Here is a 10,987-nt window from a genome sequence, read left to right as displayed (position 1 = left end):
CCCTGCTTGTGACTGGCTAGAGTGACAACACAAACTAGAGGGATAGAGTGGAAAAAGAATCAAGGATGTCTCATCAACTACCCCTTAAAACCAGTTTACCAGTCAAGCTGAGGACTGAATTTTCTTTCAGACAAGAACCTTCCTTTTTTTTTCCAGAGATTCAGACAGGAACCTGCAGGCGCAACTGTTGCTATTTAGCCATGGATATGCATCACTGTCATGCCACTGTTGTGATGTTTTCCCATGCTTCTCAACTATGCCTTTGACTCCACAATCCACAAACAGTTTTGCCTACTTTCTTTGTTCTAAGCTGGCTACATACCTACTGTCTTTGTATGTAAATCAGGGCAAATAACAGGATTTAGTCTGTACTCTGTATAGGACTAGATTCTGAAGCCATATTTCTCATTGGCTCTTCTGTTCAGCTTGATGGATTATACTACATTTTGTGACGTGCGGGTTGCATCTTTGTCGTGCATACACGCTAGTACTGCTGAGGTACTGCCGTACTGGTGTAGCAGATTCATTTGGTCAAATTATGTCCCCGAGTGGAACCACTCGACTAGGTTCCAGTGATCCGAGTCTAGCAAATAATTAACCGTGTGTAAACTAAGGACGGTTGAAGTTGCAACGACGGAGATAGGTGGGGTATTTTCCCAGGTCAGCCTGGTTGTGAATATGCAGGGTAAAAACCACGATTCAGACATTGTTTGGCTGCCTGTTTACCCACTAGTCTGGATGTGATAAAACAAAAGGCATGTTGTTTGGTTGTGTGCTTGTTTAGAAGGAAACACATGTCGGGATATTTTGTTACATGAACACGTGTTCTCTGGTAACCTCCTCGTCGAGGTGATGAGGTTACCACCATACTAGAGCAGACAGAACAAGCCAAAGACACACATAGATTGTTGGCAATGGACCCAGTGTCGCAGAGACCCGTCGTGTACTTTCCGACAGAACGACGAGCTAGGTTGGAGAGACACGTCGCAATAGTAAACAAGCAGTCAAGCACCCTGGTGGATGGATCTTTTGTGTCTAGCTAGCTAGCGCAAGTCGCCGTAACACAATACGCCGAGTTGGCTAAAAGACTCGAGCCTCGGTGATTTTTATTGCTTTGATCTGATCTGTGAATGTCCGGTATGTGGTGCATTGCGCTGTAAGATCAGCAGCGATGCCACTGGTAATGTTGAGGGCAGGCATCCCAGGAAAAGGATTCCTACCAAGGTGATGTGGTATGTTTATATAATACCACGGTTGAAACGTTTGTTCCAAAACAAAGAAAATGCAAGTTGTTGCAATGGCACAAAGAAGACCGTAAGAAAGACGGGAAGTTGAGAGTACCCGTTGATGGCTCGCAGTAGAGAAAATTCAAAAGAAAGTGACCGGAGTTTGCAGATGACGCATATAACTGTTTGTTTGATCTCGCTGCAGATGACATTCATTTTTTTAGGGAGCAGAGTAGCAATCATAGTATCTGGTCTGTGACTTTATGTATATATAATCTTCCTCATTGATTGTGAATGAAGCGAAAGTTCACTATGATGCTAGTGCTCATCCAAGGTCCTAAGCAATCTGACAACGACATTGATGTGTACATGTTTATGTTAAATGTGAAAGACTGTAGATAAGTTGAGCAATCTTCAGTTTACTAGTACAATTCTATCGGTCATCTACAATCTTCAGTTTACTAGTATAATTCTATCCGCCATCTACAATCATCAGTTTACTAGTACAATTCTATCGGTCATCTACAATCTTCAGTTTACTTGTACAATTCTATCAGTGATATACCGACTTACTGTACTATCTACAATCTCCAGTTTACTAGTACATCTTCATGTTAAACTGAACGGGATGTAGAAGTTCTCTCAGACCAGAGTGCAGTTTTCTGCTGGTGCTGTTGGTTCTCAACCGTAGCCAAAATCGCATATGCACATCAGCAAGTTCAGTGTTTGAACCGGACAGCAGCAGCGGCAAATTCAGCCATGCATGTGCGGGACGAAGTTCCGCTGTGAAGTTCAATTGGCGTCTGCATCCGGCGCTTGATTTGCTCGGCAGCGGAAAACGAGGAAATGTTGAAATCTGATATATGGGCTTAAATCTTGAAGGATCCATGTAGATGGTGAGATGCAAGGTGTGGTGGAAAGCTTAGTCCCACATTGTTATTGCAAAAAGAGTAGGACCCCTTTATAATGGTCTCTTTTTTATATGCTATTCGAGCACGAGATGAGCACATGCCCTCACGGCACTGCCCAGCCGTCCACCTCGTCACGACGCGCCGTGATTCTCAAAGAAGGTCCTAGCCATACCTAAGTATATTAAATTAATCAGTATGTGCTTAGTAAATTTTATGTCATGTTAGTGATTCACTCGTGGATTAATCTAATCGAGAAATTGCATATTTACCCAACAACAAGCTGTTGATGATGTAAAAATTTATATATCCACATCAACTGTGAAAGCACTATATTTAAGCCTTGGTTGATGTAAAAAGTGGTTATTTATATATGTACATCATATATTGTAGATGTTCCAAATTTTATAAATAGGGGATCAGTGATGATCATTTTCACATCAGTACAAACACAATATAGGCACAAAAAGTAAAGCAAAATGTTAAAACCTCTAATACAAAGAAACAATTTCCAGGTATCTAGGCTCTATGAACAGTAAAATCAAAATAAATAAATAAAAACTTAAAAAAATCTGAAACTTTGCAACAACAAAGATGATTAAACTTCCTAGGAGCTTGCAAGTTTTCATGCAAAAAAAACATTTAAAGTGCTCTACACAGGAAAAATATTTTAGTGCTTCAAGTTTTGAGCACTTTTAGCACTGAAATCTGAAACTTGCTTGTAAACCTTTCTCTACATGATACTTTGGCATGAAAACTTGCAATAACCTAAAAAGTTTGACCATCTTTGACCTCACAAAGTTTCATATTTTTTATTTTGTGCTATCTTTTTAATTTTTACTATTTATAAAAGGATGGATAAGGCACAATGAAGCTGTTACACCTTTCTCTTCCCAAAAGAACTATCATTGCGTTGCGTGCGCCGCGCACTACCCGCTAGTGTTACAGTCCAGAGCCAACCCTCTGTGACTCCATTGCATCATGTCTAGATCTTGTAGTACTATATCTTGTCTACTAGTACCTTCGTCCTTAAATATAAGTATTTTTAGACATTTCACTACAGACTACATACGGAGTAAAATGAGTGAATCTATACTTTAAAATATGTCAATATACATTCGTATCTAGTCCGTAGTATAATCTTTAAAAAGACTTGTATTTAGAAACGAAGGGAGTACGAGCGAGACATGCGAGTAGGCCACAGCCCGAAACATCTCAAACCTACACAACCCGTACGTCTGCATATCCACATACGCAGACACTGAGACACACACGTGGTTCCTTCGGGAATAGGAGAAAGCAATCACCTCCCTTCTTCGATGGTGCTGATGGTCATGTCATTGGTGCTGCACGATCCACTGAAGTGCGTCGACCGTGTCCGCATCCCTGACCTGCCGACACCCTCCTCTTCATCGTCGTTGGTGACCCTGAGATGGAAATGCGGCGGCCATCTCGGGTCCGGCAAAGGCACCCCATCATGGGCCAGCATCGCCGTCACATCCGATATCGTTGGCCGATCCATGGCGTTGTCCTGCACGCAAAGCAGCGCCACCTTGACGCACCGCATGATGTCCGTCACCTCGTTGCAGTGGCCCAACGTAGGGTCGACCAGCTCGAACGCTCTCCCATCATTCCACAACTGCCATGCCTGTCGTTCAAAAATCGTACGGCACATTAACTAATGATGAGGTTGTACATATAGTTTCTGTCAGTGGCTTATTCTGTCTAGGTATCCTCTTTGCTATGCAGAGGTCAGGTGTGTGCTCATTCCGTGTATGTATCCTTTTGATGCCTCATTTTGAGCCAATACAATCCATCCTTTAATTTGTCGAAAAAAAGGTGGCTTACGATTGCTGATGTGAACAGTGACTGCAACATTATTGACCATATGTTCTTGTGAACTCATGAAACTAGAAACTTCAGCAGAAGCTTACGTAGCTGAGGAGGTTGACGAATTCTCCGTAGTTTTGGCCGTGGCCGCTGCTGTTCCTCTTGCCGCTCACTATCTCGAGCAGCAACACACCGAAGCTGAATAGGTCAGACTTGACCGAGAAGAAGCCCCCCGAAGCATACTCAGGTGCCATATAACCGCTAGAGTAGGGCACAAACAAAACGTGGAGAGTGTTAGTAATCAATCAACACGCCGCTGCATTAATCATCACTCCTAAACAATGGGTAAAAATGCTTCTCTTTACTAGGTGCCGACGACCCTGTTGGTATTGGCCTCCGTCATGTTTGAGCTGAAGATCCTGGCCATGCCGAAGTCCGAGATCTTGGGGTTGAGATCTTTGTCCAGCAATATGTTGCTGGCCTTCATGTCCCGGTGAATGATGCGCACCCGGGAGTGCTTGTGCAGGTACAGGAGCCCCTGCGCGATCCCTTCTATTATGTGCTGCCGTTTCTTCCAGTCCAACAAGGGCCCTCGCTCTTGGTCTACCTTGCACAATTAAAGTTACCATGCATATCAGGAATTACATTCTTGGGAAGAACTAAAGATGGTTCTCCTTGAGAAAAGTTGTTGCACGTGGTATTTACGTACCGAAGATAAAGAAGTCTAGGCTTCTGTTGGGCATGTACTCATACACCAGCATCTTCTCCTCCTCCTGCACGCAGCAACCCACGAGCTTGACGAGGCTTGTGTGCTGCAGCTTGGCAATGAGCTGAATCTCGTTCTTGAACTCAACAAGCCCTTGCCCAGACTGCGCCGCAAGCCTCTTCACTGCCACCTCGGTTCCATCAGAAAACATTCCCTGAAATGAAACAGAATGGTAACAATAATATTAGCGTTCTATCGATTGACCGGTCGATCACAATAATTACATGTTAAAAGGCGTATCCGCTTGCCTTGTACACCGGACCGAAGCCGCCTTGTCCGAGCTTGTTCTCTTCGGAGAAATTGTCCGTGGCAGCAGCGAGCTCAGGGAAGTCGTACAACGTGAATTCTGAGCTGCTCTCTTCGATCTTCCAGAGCTTCAGCGCCTCCTCTGTCTTGGAGTTGTTCCTCTTATGTGCTTGTTCAAATTTCGTCTTTCCTGAATTGGATATTTGCAGGTAATGAGTTAAATGGTGTCGAGAAAAAACACGGAATTTTCTTGCAACATTTGGTCATCTCCTTACCACCTCCTTTTCTTAGCCTTCTGATGAGTAGAAGGCAGCCAACCAACATAGAAGAGAACACCGTGATGGACACGCATAGAACGACTATTGCGGTCTTTCTGTGCTTGCTTCCTGTATGCATGATACAGAACAAAATATGTCACAACAGTATAAATAGAAAACCTAAAATAGTTAAATAAACTATATAAGTAGCACGAGTTGTTCAAGTTTTTATGGTTCTTGAAAAAGAAGGAGTTACCATTGATTTCTGTTGGTGAAGATGAGCCACCTTGTAAGCCTATCCTGACATCGGCCGTGCCGTCGTAGAACTGGTAGCTTTCATAACGAATATTGCACCGGACGCCGACGATGCGGCCACCCTCGCGGCCATCATACCACCGGCGCGTCTGCTCCTGGAGGCCCTGGAAGCAGTGCCAGCACTTCCCTGGGGAGAGGTCCGGCGTGCACTGCGCCAGGCCGTACACCGTCGGAAGCTGTGGGTTGACGTACATAACGGCGCTGGCAAACCGGCGCATCGTGGAATTGTACGAGCCGTACATCGCCATCTCCCCGAATAGAGTGCCAACCAGGGACAGGAAGAAGCTTCGGGACGTCGCGTCCCTGCTGTCCCACGCGGGAAATGTCGACCCGTTCACATCCATGGCGTTTATCACCGGGTTGTTATCTTCCGTCCGCCCCAGGAAGTCCTCACCGGAGTAGCGGAGGGTGCAGAGGTCGTGGTAGAACGTCGCATCCCTCTCGCCGACGCAGAGCGCACGTAGCTGCTGGAACGCATTGTCAAGGCAGCCGGAGCACGTCCTGACATCCGTGATGTCGCCGCGGCAGAGAGCGAGGGCGAAGACTTTACCCGAGGAAGTGCCGATGGCCGCCGAGGCGTAGAGGGATGGAGAGGTGGAGGCGTTGGTGGGGAGCTCGACGGTGAGGCGTGCGAGGTTAGCGCCGAAGGCGTCGCTCGTCGTGTAGTTGCCGCTGGTGTCATTGCACGAGTACTCTGAGTAGGCGGCTGCGATGGCGCGTGGCTTCACGAAGAGGAGAAGGAGAAGGCCAACCATTCCGGCCTCTTTCATTGTGATTCTGAATTTGTGATGCAAACGGAGATCCTTCTTCTTCTCGTTTTAATATTTTATTAAATGCGGTAGAAAAGTCAAAGGCTACAAGATGCTGGTGGGTTGCTGTCATTCGTTTTCTCCCATTTTTCTACAAGGGTTCGTTCAGTCTAATTGGCATTTTATGTAGGCATGTCACATTTTATTGTTATATAGAATGTCAATTGTGTAATATCCCCCCACCCCCCTCCTCTTTTACGTTATTTTATTTCTTTGAACTAATAGTCCTATCATTCGTCATGGCAAATCATTTCGTGATCACATGTGCTAATCATGTCATTTTCTTCCAAATTATTATGTTTAAACCCTTGTACTATATGTGCTGAAATCCATGCCTTTGGGGGGGGGGGGGGGGGCAATTCCTTTTGTTTTTCAAGTCTTGTGGGTTTTTCATTGGCAAAATGTTTTTCTAGATGGGGGTTCGCACTGGGTTGTTTCCAGATCGAATGAAATCGTTCGATGGGTCCCCCATGCCCCTCGCGAATGATTCTTTCGGCCGTTCCCCATATATACGTGTCATATCTACCAGAATGATTTTTGCAGACGACTTTGAGGCCGTTATTGCTGGTTGGGTATGTTCAAAAGAGTACTTGCTTATAGTTATACCCTATGCTCCAAACCAAACACATCCCAAGAGTACTTTGGGGATAGACACTTGACTACTGATAAATCGTGAGCATGATCATTAGGTATATTACGCAGCTAAGATTATGTTTGTTATTTCCTGGTTCATCTCCCGATCCTTTCCTTGTATAGCGGATACGGTTGAGATATTTCTACCCATGTACTCTATATATGTTAAGGCATACGATCAATGCAAATATCGTCAAACCACATGGTACAGATACCGCATTGGTTCTAACCTAATCGCTTCCGCCCTGCCGCCGCGCTTGTGCCGCTGCCATCTCCCCTAGCCCCCGCCACACAGTAGTCGCCGTCGCCCACCCAACCGCCGCAACCCTTCTGCCGCCGTCCTCCTCACCCGACCGCCACAGCCCTTGTGCCGCCGTCTACCTCACCCAACCGCTGCAGCTTCATTGCCACCATCGCCCACTTTCCCCATGCGCTCCTATAGCGTGTATACCATCTCCGGCTCCAACCCCTTTGCCGGTCCCGATCCCGTCGCCGCCGAGGACATCCGCAATATCAACATACACGAGCGCGTCCCGATCCGTCTCTCCCAGGACGATTCCTCCTCCTACCCGTGGAAGATCTACTTCAGGAACACATCAACGGCTCCGTCGATGCCGAGGCCATGAAGCACGAGCCGAGTGGCCGGCTATCGAAGCTACTCTCCTCCGTTGGTTCTTCCAGACCATCTCAAAGGACCTCTTCTACACGATGGTTCATGATGATGATGATGCTTATTCCGTCAACAAGCTCTTCATCTACAACCGCCTCCAGCGCCTCGTCTTTCTCCAGCAGGAATTTTTCGGTTGCCACTAAAATAACTCCTCCGTGGAGAACTTCTGCATGCGCCTCAAACGCATTTGCGATGAACTCCACGACATCGGCAAGAAGGTCTCCAACGATCTTCTCCCCAACACCCTCATCAACGGCCTCAACGAGGAATTCTCCAATGCCGCCGCCAACCTCACGCTCATCCCCGACCCGACCATTCCCAAGGTCGTCGCCTATCTCAAGCTGGAAGAGCGTCAGATGAAGCAGCTGAAGCTCCGGGCTGTCCATTGATACGTCTCAAACGTATCTATAATTTTTGATGGTTTCACGCTGTAATCTTGTCTTCCTTGGTTGTTTTATGTACCTTTTATATCTTTTTTGGGACTAACTTATTAATTCAGTGCCAAGTGCCAGTTCCTGTTTTTTCCGTGTTTTTGACTCTTTTCAGATCTGATTTTGGAACGGAGTCCAAATGGAATAAAAACCCCGAAATGATTTTTTCCCGAACGGAAGAAGACCAGGGGGCCTTTGGGCCAAGCCAGGTGGGCTTTCTTGTACTAATGTTATCACGAGTTTCTTCCTCCTCAAGAGATTCAAGGATGCCGTAAAAGCCTAATCTTGGGGATGCCCCGGGAAGGCGTCCCCTCTCTCGTCTTCAATCCATCGGTAACATTACTTGGGGCTATATTTTTATTCACCATATGTTATGTGTTTTTGCTTGGAGCGTCTTGTATCGTAGGAGTCTTTTATTTTTGTTGTGTCACAATCATCCTTGCTGCAAACCTAGAGAGACAGAAATTGCACACACCGTGATTTTGTCGAGCTTCACTTATATCTTTTGGTAGACAATTCAGCTCACATGTGCTTCACTTATATCTTTTGAGCTAGATACTTTTGCTCTATGAGCTTCACTTATTTCTTTTAGAGCACAGCGGTGCGTGTCTTGGTAGTTGATCAATGCTTTGAAAGTAGTCTCAAAAGGGGTAGTTATCCAAAGGGATACGAAAACTTCCAACTTCATGTGCATTGAATAGTTAGAGAAGTTTGATTCATCTCAATTAGTTTTGAGTTCTGGTTATGGTAATATTGAAGTCATGCTAGTAAGGTGTTGTGGATCTAGAAATACTTGTGTTGAAGTTAGTGATTCCCGTAGCGTGCACGTATGGTGAACCGCTATGTGAAGAAATCTGAGCATGATTAGTATATTGATTGTCATCCTTTGCGTGGCGGTCGGGATCGCGCGATGGTTTATACCTACCAACCCTCCCCCTAGGAGTATGCGTTGAATGCTTTGTTTCGATTACTAATAAAACTTTTGCAACAAGTATATGAGTTCTTCATGACTAATGTTGAGTCCATGGTTTAGATGCACTTTCACCTTCCACCATCACTATCTTCTTAGTGCCGTGCAACTTTCGCCGGTGCACAAAACCCACCATTAGCCTCCCTCAAAACAGCCACCATACCTACCTATTATGGCTTTTTCAAAGTCATTCCGAGATATATTGCCATGCAACTACCACCATGATATGTGCCACCACGTCTACATTGCCATTGCATGATCGTAAGATAGCTAGCATGATGTTTCCATTGATGTCTATGACATGCTACATCATTGCCACGGTACACTACCGAAGGCATTCCATATAGAGTCATCGTTACTCTAAGTTTTGAGTTGAAAGTGTGATGATCATCATTAATGGAGCATTGTCCCATGTGAGGAAATAAAAGAGGCCAAAGATTCTCACAAAAAAAAGGCCAAAGAGCCCACCAAATAAAAAAAATGAGAGAAAAAGAGAGAAGGGACAATGGTACCACTTTTTCCACACTTGCGCATATTGAGCACCATGATCTTCATGATTGAGAGTCTCTCGTTTTGTCACCACCATGTAGCTAGTGGGAATTTTTCATTATATAACTTGGCTTGTATATTCCAATGATAGGCTTCCTCAAAATTGCCTTAGGTCTTCGTGAGCAAGCAAGTTGGATGCACACCCACTAGTTTTCTTTAAGAGTTTTCACATACTCGTAGCTCTAGTGCATCATTTGTATGGCAATCCCTAGTCATTCACATTGATATCTATTGATGAGCATCTCCACAGCTCATTGATATGCCTAGTTAATGTGACTATCTTCTCCTTTTTTTTGTCTTGCAACCTCCACCACATTTTACACCATCTATAGGGCTATAACCATGGCTCACGCTCATGTATTGCGTGAGAGTTGAAAAGTTTTGAGAAAGTAAAGGTGTGAAACAATTACTTGGCCAATACCGGGGTTGTGCATGATTTAAATTCGTTGTGCAATGATGATAGAGCATAGCCAAACTATATGCTTTTGTAGGGATAACTTTTTTTTGGCCTTGTTATTTTGAAAGTTCATGATTACTTTGCTAGTTTGCTTGAATTATTGTTGTTTCCACGTCAATAGCATACTATTGTTTTGAATCTAATGGATCTGAACATTCACGTCACATAAGAGGAATTACAAAGGACACCTATGCTAGGTAGCATGAAAGCATCAAAAATTCATTCTTATCACTTCCCTACTCGAGGACGAGCAGGAGTTAAACTTGGGGATGCTTGATACGAATCAAAAGTATCTATAATTTTTTATGGTTTCACGCTGTTATCTTGTCTTCTTTGGTTGTTTTATGTACCTTTTATATCTTTTTTGGGACTAACTTATTAATTCAGTGCTAAGTGCCAGTTCCTGTTTTTTCCGTGTTTCTGACTCTTTTCAGGTCTGATTTTGGAACGGAGTCCAAACGGAAGAAAAACTCCGAAATGATTTTTTCCCGAACGAAAGAAGACCAGGTGGCTTTTGGGCTAAGCCAGGTGGGCTCCAGGGAGCCCACAAGCCCCCACTCCGCCACCAGGGGAGAGGCGGCGGTGGGCAGGCTTGTGGCCTCCCTGGCCGCCCCCTGACCTAGGTTTTTGGCCTATAAATTCCCAAATATTCCGCAAAAAATCAGGGGAGCCTCGAAAATACTTTTCCGCCGTCGCAAGATTCCATTTCCGTGAGATCTCATCTGGAGACCCTTCCCGGCGCCCTGCAGGAGGGGACTTTGGAGTTGGAGGGCTTTTTCGTCATCATCATCGCCCCTCCAATGACTCGTGAGTAGTTCACTTCAGACCTACGGGTCCGTAGTTAGTAGCTAGATGGCTTCTTCTCTCTCTTGGATCTTCAATACAAAGTTCTCCATGATCTTCATGGAGATTTATCCGAT

The 10,987-nt window shown here is 45.1% G+C and overlaps 1 protein-coding gene across 1 annotated transcript; it reads right to left on the bottom strand.

Moving 5' to 3' along the window:
- Positions 1-3,073: 3,073 nt before the first annotated feature.
- Positions 3,074-6,328, bottom strand: LOC123411220 (cysteine-rich receptor-like protein kinase 10). The gene is made up of 7 exons (XM_045104159.1): positions 5,490-6,328; positions 5,252-5,362; positions 4,988-5,166; positions 4,674-4,884; positions 4,330-4,567; positions 4,069-4,225; positions 3,074-3,782 (listed from the first exon to the last, which is right to left on the bottom strand). Exons 1-7 carry the CDS (start codon positions 6,316-6,318, stop codon positions 3,438-3,440), a joined length of 2,070 nt encoding a protein of 689 aa, XP_044960094.1. The 5' UTR covers positions 6,319-6,328; the 3' UTR covers positions 3,074-3,437.
- Positions 6,329-10,987: the final 4,659 nt, after the last annotated feature.

The sequence above is a fragment of the Hordeum vulgare genome, chromosome 7H, assembly GCF_904849725.1.
Source record: "Hordeum vulgare subsp. vulgare chromosome 7H, MorexV3_pseudomolecules_assembly, whole genome shotgun sequence".
NCBI classification, from domain to species: domain Eukaryota; kingdom Viridiplantae; phylum Streptophyta; class Magnoliopsida; order Poales; family Poaceae; genus Hordeum; species Hordeum vulgare.
This window is presented reverse-complemented; position numbering and strand designations above follow the sequence as displayed.

Coding starts and splice junctions, on each gene's coding strand:
- LOC123411220 (XM_045104159.1), bottom strand. CDS start 6,318: ATGAAAGAGGCCGGAATGGTTGGCCTTCTCCTTCTCCTCTTCGTGAAG. Junction 5,363..5,489: donor TTCACCAACAGAAATCAATG/GTAACTCCTTCT, acceptor TCATGCATACAG/GAAGCAAGCACAGAAAGACC. Junction 5,167..5,251: donor AAGGCTAAGAAAAGGAGGTG/GTAAGGAGATGA, acceptor TATCCAATTCAG/GAAAGACGAAATTTGAACAA.